General features: G+C 41.3%; 1 protein-coding gene across 5 annotated transcripts in view; it reads left to right on the top strand.

The window, feature by feature from the left end:
* Nucleotides 1-19,908, top strand: part of CWF19L2 (CWF19 like cell cycle control factor 2) — a 156,731-nt gene that overhangs the window by 29,523 nt on the left and 107,300 nt on the right. For 4 of the 5 annotated variants that reach the window (XM_039493084.1, XM_039493092.1, XM_039493101.1 and 1 more), the window contains 4 exons: nucleotides 5,244-5,363; nucleotides 7,531-7,624; nucleotides 9,084-9,199; nucleotides 11,881-12,593. In XM_039493084.1, coding sequence (XP_039349018.1) covers nucleotides 5,244-5,363; nucleotides 7,531-7,624; nucleotides 9,084-9,199; nucleotides 11,881-12,593 — 1,043 coding nt within the window. Of the gene's footprint in view, nucleotides 1-4,751; nucleotides 4,782-5,243; nucleotides 5,364-7,530; nucleotides 7,625-9,083; nucleotides 9,200-11,880; nucleotides 12,594-19,908 lie in introns of those variants that run through there. The other variant, XM_039493114.1, reaches the window with a different exon arrangement.

Here is a 19,908-nt window from a genome sequence, read left to right as displayed (position 1 = left end):
CATTTAGACCCCAGCATTTTATATTTATAGTTGGGATTATGTTTTCCAATGTGCATTACTTTGCATTTATCAACATTGAATTTCACCTGCCATTTTGTCACCCAGTAGTGTGAGATCTCTTTGTAACTATTTGCAGTCAGCTTTGGATATAACTGCTGTCCAAACCAGTAATTGTGTAACATCTGCAGACTTTGCCATCTCACTGTTTACTCCTTTTTCCAGAACATTTATGAATATGTTAGTGTTGGTGTCAAACCAACCTGACAGCTTTCTTTGACAGGGTAACAAGTTTTGTGGATGGGGGGAAGTGGTAGGTGTGGTATATATTGACTTTAGTAAGGCTTTTGATACTGTCTCGCATGACCTGCTCATAAACAAACTAGGGAAATGCAACCTAGATGGAGCTACTATAAGGTGGGTGCATAACTGGTTGGAAAATTGTTCCCAGACAGTAGTTATCAGTGATTCGCAGTCATGCTGGAAGGGCATAACAAGTGGGGTTCCGCAGGGATTGATTCTGGGTCCGGTTCTGTTCAATATCTTCATCAGTGATTTAGATAATGGCATAGAAAATACACTTATAAAGTTTGCGGATGATACCAAGCTGGGAGGGGTTGAAAGTGCTTTGGAGGGTAGGATTAAAATTCAAAATGATCTGGACAAACTGGAGAAATGTTATGAAGTAAATAGGATGAAATTCAGTAAGGACAAATGCAAAGTACTCCACTTAGGAAGGAACAATCAGTTGCACATATACAAAATGGGAAATGACTGCCTAGGAAAGAGTACTGCGGAAAGGGATCTGGGGGTCACAGTGGATCACAAGCTAAATATGAGTCAACAGTGTAACGCTGTTGCAAAGAAAGCAAACATCATTCTGGGAAGTATTAGCAGGAGTTATTGAAGCAAGACACAAGAAGTAATTCTTCTGCTATACTCCGCACTGATTAGGCCTCAACTGGAGTATTGTGTCCAGTTCTGCGTGCCACGTTTCAGGAAAGATGTGGACAAATTGGAGAAAGTCCAGAGAAGAGCAACAAAAATGATTAAAGGTCTAGAAAACATGACCTATGAGGGAAGCTTGAAAAAATTGGGTTTGTTTAGTCTGGAGAAGAGAAGACTGAGAGGGGACATAACAGTTTTCAAATACATAAAAGGTTGTTACAATGAAGAGAGAGAAAAATTGTTTTTCTTAACCTCTGAGGATAGGACGAGAAGTAATGGGCTTAAATTGCAGCAAGGGAGGTTTAGGTTGGACATTAGGAAAAACTTCCTAACTGTCAGAGTGGTTAAGCACTGGAATAAATTTCCTAGGGAGGTTGTAGAATCTCCATCATTGGGGATTTTTAAGAGCAGGTTGGACAAACACCTGTCAGGGATGGTCTAGATAATACTTAGTCCTGCCTTGATTGCAGGGAACTGGACTAGATGACCTCTTGAGGTTTCTTCCAGTTCTATGATTCTTTGTTGAGGAGCACTGGTCCCACTACAGATCCTATGGTGACCCTGCTATTTATCTCTCTCTACTGTGAAAACGGACCATTTATTCCTCCTTTTATTTCCTATCTTTTAACCGGTTACTGATCCATGAGAGGACCTTCCCTCTTATCTTGTAACTGTTTAGTTTCCTTAAGCACCTTTGGTGAGGGACCTTGTTAAAGGCTTTCTGAAAATTCATGTGCACAATATCAAGTGAATCACCCTTAGCCCCATGCTTGTTGATGCCCTCAAAGAAGTCTAACAGATTGAGGCATAATTTCTGTTGACAAAAGCTATGTTGATGCTTTGCCAAAAATCATGTCTGTATCTGATAATTTTGTTCTTTACTATAGTTTCTATCAATTTGCCCAGCACTGAAGTTAGGTTTAACTGTAATAGCCAGGATCATCTCTGGGGCCTTTTTTAAAAATAGGCGTTATGTTAGCCACTTTCCAGTTATCTGGTATAGAGGCTTGTTTCAGCAATTGATTACATACTACAATTGGTAGTTCTGTAGTTTATATTTGAGTTTCTTCAGAACTCTTGTGTGAATACCATCTCATTCTGGTGTCTTCTTACTATTTAATTTATCAATTTGTTCCATAACCTCCTCTATGGACACATCAACCTGGGACAGGTCCTCAGATTTGTCACCTGAAAAGAATGGCTCTGATGTAGGGATGTGCCCAGGGCATCCTTAGGCATACACAGAATACGCAGCCGCATAGGGCACCACGTAATTTGGGGCACCAAGTTTCGTGGTGCCCTAGGCAGCTGCATGCTGTGTAAGCGGCGCTGGCTCCAGCAGCCCAGCCTCATCCCCCAGCCAGCCCCCCATCTCCACCCCCGCCCTGCCCCCATTCAAACCCTTCCCCCAAGCTCCCACCCCGCTCCGCCCCACCCGACCTCTTCCTGCCCCTGTTCTGCCCCCGTCCCGCTGCCATTCCACCCCTTCCCCAAAGCCCCCTCCCCTGAACAACACGGCCCGTGGGATTAATAGGTGTACTGGAGCTGTCAGAAGGGGTCGGGCCCCCCCCCGACATTCACCAGTGGTGGTGGCAGGAGGCTGAGCGACCAGGCCCCAGCCCATTCCACCAGCTCCCAACCGCATTGCTCTGCTTCCTGCTGCTGCCACTGGTGAGTGCGGGGACGGGCCTGACCCCTTCCTCCAAGCCCCCTCCCCAAGTGACAGGGCTGGGAGCTGGGGAGTGGAGTGGGCTGGGGCCGGGCTGCTCTGCTTCCCACTGCCACTGGTGAGTGTGGGGGAGGGGCAGGCCCAACTCCTGCTGCCGGCGACAGACCCACCGCTAATCCCCTGCGCTGCCCTGGGCCTCCCTGCCCTGCTGCTGCTCCTCACAGCTCCTGCCCCCACGTCCCTGCAGCCCTTGAGTGCAGACACCACCCCCGTGGAGGGGCCGAGCCAGCCCCCCAGCGGTGCAGCCGCTCCCCCCGTAAGGGGGGTGCAGGTGCTCAGGCTGCATAGGGCACCACCATAGGTAGGGACGCTCTGGATGTGCCCCACATCCTCCGCAGTGAAGACCGATGCAAAGAATTAATTTAGCTTCTCTGCAATATCCTTATCTTCCTTGAATATTCTTTTAGCTTCTCAGTCATCCAGTGTCCCAGTGGCTGCTTGATGGTCTTCCTGCTTCTGATGTACTTAAAAAAAATTGCTTTTAGTTTTTGTCTTTACTTAGTTGCTCTTCAGATTCTTTTTTGGTCTGCCTTATTACTTTTGCACTAGACTTGCCAGAGTTTTTTATGGTCCTCTCCTTTTTCCTCACTAGGGTTTGACTTCCAATTTTTAAAGGATGCCTTTTTACCTCTGACTGCCTCTTTTTCTCTGCTGTTTAGCAGTGGTGGTATTTTTTGGTCCTCTGCTGTTTTTTAATTTGGGGCATAGATTTAGCTTGAGCCTCTGTTATGGTGTTTTTAAGTAGTCTTCATGCAGTTTGGAGACATTTTACCCTTATGACTGTTCCTTTTAAATTTAATTTAACTAGCTTCCTTGTTTGTGTGTAGTTCCCCTTTTAAAAGTTGGGTGCAACTGTGATGGGTTTCTTTGACATTTCCCCCCCTATAAGGATGTGAAATTGAATTGCATTATGGTTGCTTTTACCGAGTGATGCAGCTATAGTCACCTCTTGAACCAGAGGCTGTGCGCCACTTAGAACTAAATCAAGAATTGCTTCTCCCTTGAGGGCTTCAGGACAAGCTGCTCCAAGAAGCAGTTATTAATGTGTCTAGAAATATTATCTCTGCATCCTATCCTGAGGTGAGATGTACCCAGTGAATGAGGATAGTTGAAATCCTTTGTAGCCTCTCCAGTTTCCCTGAGCATTTCACAATCACTGTCATCATTATGGTCATGTGGTTGGTAGTGTATTCCTACTGCTTACACTCTTATTGTTAAAGCAGGGAATTTCTAGCCATAGAGATTCTCTGATACAGTTTGATTCATTTAAGATTTTTACTTTAATTGACTCTATGCTTTCTTGCACATCCAGTGCCACTGCCCCACCAGCACAACCTTCTCGGTCATTCTATATATTTTGTACCTTGGTATTACCGTGTCCCCTTTATTATCCTCATTCACCATGGTAAACTGATGAGGTTTTGTAGATAACCCCACTTTTTGTTCCTCCTCCTTAGCCCAAATCTCCTTTAGGAAATGGGATATCTTCCATTTCATATATGTGAAATTGTCTCAGATGCATCATCTAGCAGTAGCATTGGTTGTAAATGAGAGACATGACATAACATAGTGGCAGCCATTCAGATTGGCGCTTCAAGCCTTGAAGATTAAGGATCACAATGAACGCTATTTTTTCATTGTTCTAGAATGGCATCAGAATTCCATTCTTTTTGTTAGAATACACATGGATGTGCCTAACATTTTGATTTTGGTTAATTAGTCATTTTCAATGTGCATTTTACTGCTTTCTTTTCATGCTTCACAAACATTTTATTTGTTGTAGATGATGTGTGATCTGTGGGAGGGGAGGAAAATATGCCTTTACCTGTTTGAGTGTGGTATATTGCCCTATAACATGGTTTATTTAATCTACTTTTTTTCTTGAGATAATAGCCCTTATATTTAAAATGGCCTCAATCTGGCATTTGTAAATGTGGTTTTGTACCTGCATTTGTTGACACATTTAATAGAAGTTAAGTGTTTAACTACTGGATTTATGGGCACATTTGGGTACCTAGGTGTCTGGGAGCTATCAACTGCACCCTATGATTAGTTGCAGATTTTGTGCCTGCTAAATTAGACCAAAGAGATCATGAAGCCAAATGCAGTAAGAATCATTAATTCTTCAATGGTTTTGGAGTAAGGTGGCATGTAAAGCGATCTGGCAAAATGATGTACAAAACATACAATGTTCAGTGAAGAACGACATTCCTAATCTCATATTTACTCTAATGAATTTGCATGCACCCACATATTTACTAGTGTGCTTGCTCGTAAATAAATCATGTCTAGACTATACACCTGGAATTATGAAGAAAAGCTGTAAAAGTCGGCATATGTAAATGAATTTCATGAATGAAGTCTTTAGAATATTTGTTTTGCATGCAAAAATGTTTTGAAAGCTAGAAACTACTGTAAAATCTACATCATATATTATAAATATCAGATGATACCAGTAATTTTGTGAGTTTGATTTATACCTGAGCTGTATATTTTTGTTACAGAAAATGGGTATTTACCGAGTCTGTCTATTATTTTGTTTTGGATGAAACTGTTTGTATTATTACAGAGGGATGAATGGATGACCTTAGATTTTATGTCTCTGAAAACCACGTCTGCAGCATCACTCAAAGCAGAAAAAGAGACAGAAAAATTATTGGAGCAACAGAAAGCCCAAGCAATTGAACAGGTAAAAGGAATTATTTATATATTGCACCAGTTTTCTCTGTATCTTCCTAAATGCAGTGTATAGTTTTGTCATACACTTAAGTTTTTATAAACTACATGTACTCTAAATTGCTTAAATGAATCCCCTTTTAGATTAGTTTTATTTTTAAAATCTTCTTCAAATAGTATTTATTGACCATATGGTGGTGGTCATTTTATACTGGTAGGTTATTACTTGTTTGGGATGAAGGAAAGAATTTACTTTAGGAAGCTTACCATGTGATAGGAAACCCATTAAATTAAACTTCAATTAAGAAGAAAGCCAATTCTAGCAAAAATTGATGACTAAACTAGAGTGAAAAGATTAAATAATAAAAGTTAATTGTATTTTTATGGCACCTATCTGCCATAATACTTGAATCATTTTACAGAGATCTGTTGAATAGGTAGAAATTGGCAGACTGAGGGGCTGACCTTCTGTTCAGTTCTGCAGGCAGATGGCAGACAAATATTACCTAGTATTTATATGTCCTTAGTCCTCCCTTTGACCATCCACTATTGTAGTTTTCCAGTTTGTTGTTATGCCTCTATGAAACATCAGTGTTGGCATTTCTGGTGGGATTCAATTTACAGCATCCTAGTTGTTGTCCTTACTAGCTTTTGAGAAAGCGTGAAGGGGGTGATGTTTTGTTGTTGCTTTTTCAGTAATTTTTTAAACTTTTCTATACTCCTAAAGGAGTCTTCAGTGTTCAGTCCAAAAATATATGATGTATTCTTAATTCTAAGGGATATTCGCATTAGGAATGTGGTATATGATTATTTACATGTAGTTTCTGATTCTCAGAAGGTATCTTTGAACAGATCCTAGTTACCTACTTGTGACGGGTTCCCTAGGATGCAACCTGGAACTGGGGTATTGCTGAGCCCTCTGTCTTACCAACCTGGGCTCCCTCTCACACTGTGATGCTGGAACAAGCTGCAAACCCCATCCAAATATTGCACTTACACATATATCCACAGACCGGGACACACTTAGCTGAGTTACATGCGGGATAGCTGAGTGGTTTGAGCATTGGCCTGCTAAACTCAGGGTTGTGAGTGCAATCCTTGAGGGGGCCATTTAGGGAACTGGGGTAAAAATCTGTCTAAGGATTGGTCCTGCTTTGAGCAGGGGGTTGGACTAGATGATCTCCTGAGGTCCCTTCCAAACCCTGATATTCTATGATTCTAATGCTTTCACCAGCCAATTCATGAACCAGCAATAGAAAGCCTGCAGATAATTCCCCCAGCTTCTCAGCCTAGGACCCCGCGCTGTACCGTCCTGCGCTCATCAGAAGCCTGCCCAGTGTAAGTTTATAACAGGCTACAATTTAGTCATGAATATTTTTAGTAAAAGTCATGGACAGGTCACGGGCAATAAACAAAAATTCATGGCCTGTGACCTGTGTATGATCTTTAATATAAATATCCTTATCTTAGCTGGGGCGGGGCCCTGGGGTGCCACTGCTCTGGGCAGCGGGCCCGGGGTGCCAATGCTCTGGACGCGGGGGGGTGGGGAGGTCCAGGGAGCTGCTGCTCTGGGAGTGGACCCTGAGGCCAGTCCCACTGGCCGCTGCTCGGGTGGTCCCAGGGGCCAGCAGCCGGGAGCTGCCGAGCAGAGACTCGTGCGGCTGTCCCCAGAGCCGCTGCTCTGGCTGCCTATGGGACCACTGCTCAGGTGGGATTCTTTAGTGCTATGAAGTGATGTAGTGGAATGTTTAGTTTAGTTCTTGTTTAACAAACTGTAGTTTTGAAAGTACACTCATCTGAACTGCAAAATAAAGTCTTACAGAGATTATTCTTTGGAAGAAAATATTGAAGAAAATGATGTCCAGTACTACTGTATATAGAAAAGACCCACATTTCCTCAAAACATTCATAAATATTTTCTACATACAATTGTAGTTGATTCTTCACCTGGCTATTTTTAGTGAATTAGTATTTTTTTTAAAAATATTGAAAGTTACGTTGTCCTGTCAAACTTTTTTTTTTTAAAGTTCCAGCACCAGGTTTGTTAATGAGATTGTTATTTGGGTACATTTAAACTGATTACATTTCTATATGGATCATACAAAATAATTAAAAAGTTGTAACAGCAGCTGTTAGACAAAGTGGATTTTTGTGCATCAGTTGAAAATTGTTTTCCATAGTCTAGAATTTCTGAAAGAGAGCTGAACCCCTACTGGAAAGATGGTGGAACAGGTTTACCACCAGAAGAGGGTGAAGCAACTTCAGTTAAAAAAGGTAAAAAAACAATTTTTAGTAAGAAAAGCTATATGTATTCCCCTCAGAGACGTTTATGTTGTTAAATGGTCAGCATAGCAGGGCTTCCAGTTACATACAGTGAAGACAAATGAAGTAAAATTTGTTTCAGTAGCAAATATTGGGTTAAAATCATAATACATTGTTTCGCAGAATATTTCTTGACTGATTGATAATCTTGAGTGGTTTGACCTTCAGTTTCTACACAGATTTTCTCTCATTTGAACTAATTAAAGGAAGAATGATTCCACCAGGACATGATAAATTGTTGTCATCTCATTTGATTCCTTTCATTCCATTACACAAATTACAGTTTTAAAATATTAAACTACAGAAATCTGTGAGTCACATTTAAATGAAATACATTAAGAATGTAGTTTGTGAAAAACATTATTTCTGTAACCTTTTCACTTCAGTCCTTACCCTTGGCTTACCCTGTCTATTTCCAGCAAGTGCAGCTATGAAATATTTTTTCAGAATGTCACATAACATTTATAAAATATTAAGGAGGACTCTTATATGGTGGGTTGTAGGGAGTAGTAAGGGGCCCCTATTGGGAGTCCTTACCCACTTATTCTGTGGGCAGTTTGTATGGACTATAGGCTTCCAGGGGTCTCCCTCAGGCCAGTGATCACATGGATTGATAGTGTATACCAAGTCAAAAATTTCTGGGGGTGCCCCTGCACCTTGCTACCATGCACCCTCAACCACTACTTTTTGTAATGTTAACTCTGAGAGACTCATCTGGCTCAAAGGGTTTGTCTACATGGGGATAAAAAAACCACAGTTGACCAGGTTAGCTGACCTGGACTCGCAGAGCTTGGGCTCTGCAGCAGAAAAATTGCTGTGTATATGTTTTGGGCTCAGACTGGAGCACTAGTTCTGGGACCCTGCAAGAGTGGAGGGTCCCAGGGCTGGAGCCTGAGCTCTGGGACCCTCTGAGGGATCCTATGTTTGGGCACCAGCCCAAGCCCAACATCTACACATCAATTCGTAGCCTTGCAGTCCAAGCCCCGTGAGTCTGAGTCAGCTGACCCATGCCTGCTGCGGCCATGCCATACTCCCATGTACCCCTATTTGGTTCTGCTTGTTCTGGTAGAGAAACCAACAAACTAATCTGCAAGAAACTGATCATCTTTGAATGCAACTAATGTAAATTTCTAAGAAGAAATATTTGGTGTGAAAGACTAGAAGTTTTGCATCGGTTTTCTGTTTCATGTATTCAGGATAGGAAGAAAGACAATATTTTATTACAATATTTTCAGTTGAGGCACGAACCTGAAGGTAGAAAGCTAGATGTACTCCATGTCAACATACAAAATAGGTCTAACTGAGCTAATTTAAGTTTCTGTGCTGCATATAGCATATACAATAAGTGTTAGGTAATAAAAGCTAACCCTGGAATACAAAAATATCATATCTAATTCTTTTGTTCCTTTAGTTAAAATTGTTGAAGACGGTGGATTAAGTTGGTTAAAGAAATCCTATCAAAGGATGAAGGAACAGGCTGAGAGAGAGAAAAGAAATTTTGAGGAAATTGTAGCTGAGAGATATGGGGTAAGCATCTTAAGAGGAAAAGTATTTTCCTTGTTTACAGTTTTTAAGCTTTTGGAAAAGGTCAAATCCCTGTAAAGGCAGAAGTATTTAATGTATAGCTTAACACATGATCAAGCTCTGCTGAAAACAATCCGTTCTTGAAACTTCCATCAAGTGATGGAGGCATTAATGCTGTCAGACTTCGATTTGCATGATTTTGTATGCTACCTTTTTTTCACTGTGGGGTACTAGACTGTAGTTAAAATATTTCTATCTTTCACTTCACCCAGGTTCTATATGGCCCATGTATGGGGAGACTTTGGCAAACCAGTAAAGTGCTTGAAACCACTATGGCTTATTGTTAAAGGCGGCCTAGTCAGCAAGCTGTAAATTGGCCATTCAGCAATCTCAGCTTGACCAAGGAAGGAGGGGAGGGGGTTTTGGGTGCCAGAGAAAGGGCAGCTTGACCCTGCGTCCTTCCTGATAAGAATTGTGTTGAAATTGCTGATACGTGCATTTTAAAAGAGTAGGATATGCCCCAGGAATGTCTATTGGGGTCTCAAGGCTGCAAACTCTGGAAAAACCCACACCTGGTTAATCAATAATCAGAAGGAACCTCTTGCTTGATGATTGAAACAGTTTACTTAACAAGGTTTCTTTAAGGGACATGTCATTCTATTACTAATTTATAAATAAGGGGGAAAAAACTTGAGATGGGGGGATTCTTCGGGACTGGTCTCTCCCTCTGGATGCATCTTATGTTCCCCACCGGCAGATGAGCTACCACTGTGCCACTTGAGAGCCACACTCAGCTTCGGTAGTTATCGATTGTTGGGGGTGTTTTACTAATCTTGTTGCGGACGTGTGTAAGTGCTTGAGACTAAGGGTACGTCTTCACTACCGGCCGCATCGGCGGGTAGCAATCGATTTTTTGGGGATCGATATATCACATCTCATCTAGACGCGATATATCGATCCCTGAACGTGCTCCTGTCGACTCTGGAACTCCACCAACGTGAACGGCGGTAGCGGAGTCGACACGGGGAGCCGCGGTCGATCCCGCGCCGTGAGGACGGTAAGTAATTCGATCTAAGGTACTTCGACTTCAGCTACGCTATTCACGTAGCTGAAGTTACGTATCTTAGATCGACCCCCTCCCAGTGTAGACCAGCCCTAAGTAAAGTTTAGCTTTAAGTGAAAGCACTCTTGTGTTGTTCAGTTTGTGCCAGCCATCTATCAGTCGGACAGCCGTGTCTCCCCTGATTTATTTCCTGACAGCACCTCACACAGAGTAAAAGTTACCAAGAGTGTTGGGATGCAGGAACCCTGGGTAACAGTCCACATTATCCTGATATCTGAGCACCTTCCAAAATTATCTGTATTTGCAGAGATATTTCTTTCAGACCTGTGCCCACATGTGCACACAAGAAGTTTGGCTATATCTGCGGCAGGAGCAAGGGTTATGATTTCCAGTTTGAGGGGACACACTTGTGCTAGTGCTCATTGAGCTAGTGTGCTAAAAAGAGTAGCATAGCTGGGGGAGGATGGGCAGCAGTGAGCAGCAGCACAGGGTAGCCATGCTGGGAGTGTACCCCATGCGGGTTTGTATGCTGCACGTCTAGCTCACGCAGCTGTTCACTGTTGCCCATGTTACCCTGGCTTTACTACTAATTTTAGGGTGCTAGCTCCATGAGAGCGAGAGTAAATGTGTCCACACGAGGTGAGAATCCCACCCTGAGCTCCAAGTATAGACATACCCTTTGTGATGGTGTTATCCACGTAACAAGTTGGAGAGTTATGTGGTAACTTAATTTTATCATGAATCCGTTGGACAGTTTACCTGCAATCCATCTCTACTAACAATGCTTCTCACTTGCTAAATCCTCTGAGTAGTTTTCAAAAGCTAACCTTTAAGAAAACAAACTGCCACAAAAACATACCTCTCAACCCCACCCCACAAAACATGGTATTGGCTTCAAAATTACTGGTGAAAGGTGCAGGATATATGATATTCAATTGTATACCAGGAATAGGTTTAAGAATATTGTAAGGGGACAAATGCTGAGTCTTCTTAATTTGAGTTTGTTAGTGCTGCTCTCTGACATTCTGGAGATTCTGGCCTCTTCCTACAACCAGAAAATTGGACTCTTGTCCTTGGCTTGTGAATTCCAGAGAAGTAGTACTGGGGGCAGCAAGTGGATGAGATTGTGTTTCCCTAAGTTAGGCAAGGTGCCAGTGATTCTTCAGGAAAGCTACTAAGAGGTCTCTACTGAAAAAAGTTGATGCTGAATGTCATGCAGCCTGCCAACTGCTATACCGTTCTGTAATATCCCTTTAAAAAAAAACAACCAAAAAGAGGTAATTCAGAAGTTTGTGACAGGATAAGCATACAGTTTCTTAGATTTCCTTGACCCTGGTCATTCAGACTTTAGGCCTGAATATTGGGTAGAAACTTCGCTGGTTGTGCAAATCATTGATTTCTTTCCAGTGATGGTTAAAGGTTAAATATCCATGCTGATTAGTTTTAGAAATGTCCCCTGTGATATTATCACAGCTGCATGACTTATGTGGCCATCCCAAATTTAGACCACTAAAACCATTATACTCTATAGCACTACCATGTATTCTCTCTCTCATGCTTGTTGTTAGTATGGACATCATTTAAAAAATAATGCCATTATATTTTTCCTTCTGTCTTGTAGTCAATGGAAATATTTCAATCAAGATGGGAAGAAGCTGAAGAAGCTGCATCAAAACAGGAAAATGAATATAGAAAAGGAAGATGGAGGAAATTTAACTATTCAGAGAATGAGCAAAAAGAGAGAGAGCACCACATGGAAAAAGAAACACAAGTTGAAGGTGACAGAATCAAGGGTACATGTGAAGGACATTCCAGAGATAGGCATAATAAGATATATCCATTGGAAGAAAGAGGTTATAGAAAAGACAGGTCAAGAGAAGAACGAGAATATAGACATCATAGCACAGACTCTGAGTTAAGAGACGATTGTTCCAAAGCAGCAAAACATTCTGATGAAAAACAAAGTCAGGAGACAGTTTCCACTCTGCGCAATTTGAAATATAAATTTTTGAAACCTTCTGAAGATGATTTGTCATCTGTTAGTAAAGACTGCAAGGTACAGCATTCCTCATTAAAACTACCATCTTGTAGCTTTTTGAGCAGCAGTTTCCAAAAACCTGGTAAGGAAAGTGAAGAAAAAACACCATGGAGCAGAACACATATAAAAGATGAAAATGAGAAACCAACATTAGATCAAAAGCCATTGAAAATGGAAAAAACTACTTATCATGAGGGAGCTTCAAAGGCTGAAAGAGAGAAGACACAGGAAGAGAACCTTGGAAACATCCCCAAGAAGAAAGTGCTATTGCCAGACAGCAAAACATCATATTCTGGGTATCTTATGATTTATTTTGCTAGATGTCATTTATATTTTCAGGGTAGTTTGTAGGAGGTATCTGTCTGCTGCCATACCTCACTGGGCTGTGATCTTATCAGATCTCCAAACATGTTTAAGCCTGATTAGTTCTTGGATGGAAAACCCAGATCTATAGAAAATTATTTAGTACATGTGACATTCTGAGTCCGTGATAAAGTAATGCTCCAACATGGTAGCAGGGGGCTCTGTAGGGCTCGGTGGTGTAGTCTTTTTGGAAAGACTTTAAGCATATCTTATCTCTGATAGTCATTAAAGACCAATTGCCCATGAGTAGGGGTGCAAAATTTACAATTCAGTAGCTTCATTCTGCCTACCTATATTTCCAGTGCGGTTTCCTTTGGATGCTGACAGTATACTACCCTATGTGACCCCAACAATTGTATAGTGTTGCTGTGTACTGAACTACTTAAAGAACTACTTATTCAACCCTGGAGATGGCTGCACTTCAGTGTTGAGTGAAGTGAAATGTAATGTATATTTATGTAAATATGGTTTATTAAGTCTCTTTGGGATCTTTTGGGGTGAAAAGGCACTATGTAAATGTAAAGTTGGTGACATTACTGTTTTCCTTAGAAAATGGTGGAGGGCTGAGAACACTTATGGGGCTTTTAAAAATACATTTCATCATAGTGATGTAGCATTTTAGCTTTTAAGAGCGTTAAAGTGGTTATTTTTCTGTAGAATACAGTGTTTTAATCTAGTAATTTAACTTCCTTGACCCTTTTGTAGGGAGTCATCGCTTTCAAAGCTAAAGCAGGCAATGTAGGAAATATTTATTTTGATTTGACACGTACTGTATTTTCAGTCATATTGCCCATGACAGTGGATTACTTAACCCTTCCTTTGAACATTGGTGTATAGTAAAGTCTGCTTCTTACTATTGAGAGAGGCTGTGGAATAATATTCCATCTACAACTTAAACAAGTAGAACCTACTTGTAAGTAAGTGACTGGGCATGCTGAATGGCAAAATAACTGGGGGAAACTAAGGTAAAAATATAGCATGAATAGATTTGGTAGATTAAAAAGATAAGGTCATATGTTAAAGTATTAGGTTTTATTCAGACATAAATGACAGAAGGCATCAGTCTGAATGTATATTTTCTGGAGAGTTAAAAAGAGACTACAAAGCAATATGTAGTAAGAATTACTGTTCTTCTGTTTGTATTGGTATAATGAAGGAAAATAGAGACTAATCATGGAAAGAAGTTAGAAAATCACTGGACTTTTATGCAGGTCCTGGCCACCCATCCTTTATGTCATCACCAAGACCCCAATCCTGCGAACGCTTATGCACGTGTTTAAGTTTACTACTGTGAGTAGTAAGTCCTATTCAAATACTGGGACTGTTCTCAGTAGTAAAGTTGAGCATGTGCATAAGTGTTTGTAGGATCAGGGCCCAAATGAGATCTAAGTTTGAAGAATTTAATAAATGTAGGAAAAGAGGGCAAGCAATGAAGTGCTCAGCAACAAGAATATGTGAGGAGGCTGATAAGAAGAGTCCAGATGGAAAGAGGAATTGATGAAAATAGTGATTTCTTTAGGAATGTCTACAGTTATGACAGTGTGTAGAGTACAGGCACTGCCAGCCCAGGTAGCACAGGTATAGATAGCGGTGTAGATGGCTAGGCACTGCTTAGGCAAATAGAGTGCTCTACACTCCTGAACTCCTTGGGTATATACCCTGCCTGCTCCCACACGTCCAAGCAGTGCCTCCCATATTTACATTGCAATTTTTAGCAGTGTAGTGTCCCATTATCTCCTCTTTGCCAGAGCTTCCGCCCTGTCACCCAGCTGCTGGAGCCTTTCTTTCACTGCAGTGTGTAGCTGCGTGCCACAGTGACAAGTGTGGATACAGTCTGTCTTTCACTGTGGCGCACTAGCTGTGTGTGTACTGCCTGCACTCTGCACACCACTGTAAGTGAAGACATAGCCTTTGTTTCCCCCATATTATGTTATTTAAGTTACTGATTAACAGGTCTTATGGGCAGATTAGCTTTTGGTGATGAACAGTAGGGTTCTAACATCAGGGAGGAGTTTCTTATAGCAGTATTCAGTCTTTTCAGTTATAAAAGCAGACAAGCAGAGTTCGACAGTTACCTGGCACTTTGCAGGTAGGTGGATGTCTCCTAAATGACAGAGGCACTGAGAGTGTCTGTCTCTAACTGGGATGGGTGGAGGAAAGCAGTATATGTGATGTATCTTGATTTTAGTACGGATTTTAACACAGTCCCACAGGGCATTCTCATAAGTGTCCTAGAGAAATGGGGACAAGATGAAATTCGTATAAGGTTGGTGTACAATTGATTGACAGACTATACTCAAAGAGTAGTTATCAATGATTTGTTGTCAGACTGGGAGGGAGTATATAATGGGTCTCGCAGAGGTCAGTCCCAACTCCCATACCATTCAGTATTTTCATTAATGACTTGGACAATGGAATGGAGCATATGCTTATAAAGTTTACAAATGGACACCAAGCTGGGAGGGGATGCATGCACTTTGAAGGATAGCATTAGACTTCAAAATGACCTCAATAAATTAGAGAATTGAGCTGAAATTAGCAAGTTGAAATTCAATTTGAGAGCCATGCTTCAGGAAAGATATAGATGAATTGGAGAGAGTCCAGAGGCGAGGAACAAAAATGATAAAAGATTTAGAAAACCTGACCTCTGAGGAACAGTTAAAAAAACTATGTATAGTCTTGAGAAAAGAAGACTGAGAGGGGGACCTGATACGTTTTCTCATATATTAATGGCTGTTAGAGAATGGTGATCACTTGTTCTCCATGTTCACTGAAGGTAGGACAAGAGGTAATGGGCTTAATCGCAACGAGAGAGATTTAGGTTAGATATTAGGAATAACTTTATAAGGATTAATAGGATTTCAAAGGAAGTTGTGGAATCCCCTTTTTGGAGGTTTTTAAGAACAGGTTGGACAAACACTTGTCAGGGATGGTCTAGGTTTACTTGGTCCTGCTTCAGTGCGGGGGGCTGGAATTGATGACTTATCGAGGTCCCTTTCCACTCTACATTTCTGTGATTTTACTACCTCTGTCTATGAAAACAGCCTTCCTGGTGGCCAACACTTCTGCCTGAAGTATGGAGAAATGGGGGCTGTGATGGCAAACCCTTTCTTTCAGTGTTCTTCAGAGACAAAGTTGCATTACATCCTCATCCTTGATTTCTACCTACAGTTTCTTCTGAATTCCATATTAATCAGGTTATTCATTTCCCAGGTTTCTTTCTGAAGCCACACCAGTCCAGAGAGGGAGATGCCTTACGTTCTTTGGATATCAAAAGGACACTGGCCTTCTACTCAGACAGAACCAAGCATTTCAGGGAAGTCTTCTAGGCTTTGTGTCAGTTGCTGACAGATCCAGAGGATCCGCAATTTCATCCAAAGACTTTCAAAGTAGATTTCTGTGCATATTATCTCTTGTTATTATGCCAACATTCATCTCCTTCTAGAGTGATAGCCCATTCTACAAGGTCCCAATCTACTTTTATGTTGAAAGATGTCCCAGTTGCTGAAATTTGCAGAGCCACAACCTAGTCCTCAATACATACCTTTCCAAATAAGATGCTCTGATTAACGCTTCTAGAGCAGATGCTGCAGTTGGCAATGCAGTCTCGTCTTCACTGTTATATCTGACTCTGAGGCTCCCACCTCCATCAAGGGATACTGCGTGGGAGTCATTATTCATGTTGTGCAGTAACTGACCTTCTTCCAGATGTGTCCTCTTATGAGTGCTCCACTGCACCCCCCTTTCCCTTCTCACTGCTTCATAGTCTTGTGTCTCGGGACTTTGCAGTGGAGAAGGACCTGGGGGCAGTTCACTTGTGCAGCTGCATATATCCTTGGAATGGGTCAAGGGGAGGACTAGATTGCATGCAGAAGCTGAATGGACACTGCCCCCAAAAATTTCCCATGAAACGTGCGTGTGTGGTGGTGTTTGCTCAATTCTCCATGCCTCATACTGACAATGTGCTTGTTTATATTCTCTCTTCCAACAAATACAGAGTTTCTTTAGCTTTTAAATCAGAGTTTTGGACAGTTATGACAAGAGTTAATTAAAAGTTGCAGGCCTAGTAATACCTGGCTGATTGGATGCCCAAAGGATCTCCTCAGAGGAAATGTCCTTTCAGATAGGATGCTGTTTGCTGAAAATCACACTGAATAATAGGACTAAAATATTATGTGCATTGGAGTTTAATCTGAGACAAGCTGAGAGAAAAATACGGTTGAGCTGAAAAAGTGCAGATAATGATTTAAGCAATAACTCCACTGAGAGCATGTACAAAGTAATAAATGTCTCTTACTCTGACTAATGTAATACCTTACATTACTAATCAGAGGGGTAGCCATGTTGGTCCGGATTTGTAAAAGCAGCAAAGAGTCCTGTGGCACCTTATAGACTAACAGATGTATTGGAGCATGAGCTTTCATGGGTGAATACCCACTTCATCAGATGCATGTGACATGTGACATGCATCCGACGAAGTGGGTATTCACCCACGAAAGCTCATGCTCCAATACATCTGTTAGTCTATAAGGTGCCACAGGACTCTGCTGCTTTTACATTACTAATGTAATTAATGTTTTAATTGCTTTATAATATGTAGATTTAGAGGATATGAGAAGCAAGAGCTCCAGAACCTTTAATTCTCTGTATATTTCCTTTTTATAAGGAGTTAAACTGTTGTCATTGCCTCTCTTGGGGTCAGATTCTATTCCCATTGAAGTCAGTGGGAATTTTTCCATCGGCTTAATGGATATTGGATTGGGCCCCTGAAATGCAGGCAGAAATGGTTTGAAAAATTTCCCCAGGTTAGCACTGTGATAGCTCAGACTAAAATGTGAGACTTGTTTAAAAGACTTTCCATTTTGCGAGTCTCACGGGATTTAATCATGCACATTATGTTCATCACGTTAAGCAACATATTCTTTCTCTGTTATGACAGCATGTCTTTAATTTTTTTAATAGTTTGGTTGCTCTCATTCTTGTAGCATTCAGTAATGCTTTTGAAATGACTTCTCTGTTATGTAATGTTGTATAGGAAGTACTGTGGCAAGTGAATTAGGATTATGCTCAGGTTTTTTACACATGTAGATAGAGCAATATAAATATTTTCTGTAGAATTATAATCCTGTCTTATGTTACATAAATAAGAAAAGTTAAATACAACAACAAATACCACACACAAAAATTAATCATACAGCAGTGGCATTACCTACACTTAAATGATCAAGAAATGTTTGTTCTTGTTTAGAGTTTATAAAATACTTAACTTTCTAACAAATACATCCCCAGTATGAACAGACATGGCTAAAAGCACTGTGACTATGTCAGAGCAAGATTAGATTTTGAGGCAGAGTTTGAAAGAGGGTTATATTTCCAAATCTTGATGCTATTTCTAGGATATCCTTCTCTCATTTAAGTGGACAGTACTGCTTGTGACTGGGTTCCCAGGGTGCAGCCTTGATTGTCGACCACTGTGACCTTCAAACCACCAACCTGGGCTTCTTCTCACACAGTGATGCTGATGTCAAGTTACAAACTCTGATAGGCACTGCACTTATACAGAGTAAGGAACACACCCAACTCTGTTACATGAATGATCTCCCAGTCACTCATGAACCGTCAATAGGGAGTCTCAAGCCAATTCCCTCCAGCTCCACAGCCTTGTTCGCCACTGTCTCAGTATGGAATGGACACAAACTAGTCTTTGTAAACTGAGTTGAGATTTCCCAAGCACTTCATCCAAAACATATTGTTTTAGGTAAAATTTAAAACAGGTTTATTAACTACAGAAAGAGATTTTAGGTGATTGTAGGTAGCAGGCATAGAGATCAGAGTTGGTTACTTAAAAACAAAAATAAACATGCAGTCCAAGTTCTACAAACTAAGCGCGATTTGAATCACGCAGTGTCTCACCCTGACAGATGGTACAAGCAGGTTACAGATCCTCAGTACACTGGACCACCCTTCCCCAGTTCAAAGTCTTTGTCCTCCAGGTGTTTGGGGGAGGAGGGGCTCATTTATCATGTCTCTTCCCCTCTTTTATATTTTCTACCAGCTTGCTGGAAAGATTTTTGCTGTGACGTGGGGATCAGGCATTCCCTATTGGTCAAGCAGTCTCCACTGCATACATGCTCTCTATGGCCTGGTCTACACTGGGGGGGGGGGGAAGGGTCGATCTAAGGTACGCAACTTCAGCTACGTGAATAGCGTAGCTGAAGTCGAAGTACCTTAGCTCGAATTACTTACCCATCCTCACAGCGCGGGATCGACGTCCGTGGCTCCTCCGTTGACTCCGCTACCGCCACTCGCTCCGGTGGAGTTCTGGAGTCGACGGGAGCGCATTCGGGGTTCGATATATCGCGTCTAGATGAGACGCGATATATCGAACTCCGAGAAATCGATTGCTACCCGCTGATCCGGCGGGTAGTGAAGACGTACCCTATGAGAAGTCTCTGGGATGGCCATTGGAAGAGTGGATTCCCTTTAATGAGCTGTCAGTACGTCTTGTTGATCCTTTGCAATTGAAAGGTTGGTTCTGGGCATCTCCCAACCTCACAACATATTTCAGTAACACACATAGCAATGCTTCATAACTTCACATACAATGATAGTACATAAATCCAACAGGATATTAATGTTCAACAGATCAAGATTTTCAGAATGATACCTCACAAAGTATACTTTATACAAAACACATCATGCTCATATCACCAGAGTGAATACGGAGGTTTCCAGGGTGCTACTTTGGGGTACAGAGGATCACGCTGCTATAACAAGGTTGTCCTGGGTGAGCCTCAAAATGGAACATGTCTTCCAACAGCGAAAAACAGAGCTAAGAGCATATATTCAGTCAGCTCGGAGTGGGAAGTGCATTCCTCTCTCAATAGGAACTGTTTTACTGGCTAGATACACATCTTATAGGTGTGAATTTCCAGCTATATTAGCTATAAATCAACTATTTTAAGGCTAGAGTAATTTGGACATAAAATGGCGTGTGTCTGCATGGAAGAGAGATTTTTCATACATTTTCAGCCAATCTGATTCTCTATGGCCTTACTCATGTAACTGGGAAATGGTTCCAGCTGCCCAGCAATATTTGGTTTTCAGTAGCTGAGCAGTGAAAGAGCAATGAATTAGTTTGCTGAATGTGATCTAAGTCTGTTTTTAAGTCTTCCTAAGGGTTATACATTAATTTATGTTCTGGAGATGTCTTTTTAGGATAATTCCCAGCTATCCTGCATTTTTTAA

Source organism: Mauremys reevesii, linkage group 1 (genome assembly GCF_016161935.1).
Source record: "Mauremys reevesii isolate NIE-2019 linkage group 1, ASM1616193v1, whole genome shotgun sequence".
NCBI lineage: Eukaryota > Metazoa > Chordata > Testudines > Geoemydidae > Mauremys > Mauremys reevesii.
The sequence above is the reverse complement of the archived record's forward strand: the minus strand, read 5'-3'. Positions and strand labels throughout refer to the sequence as shown.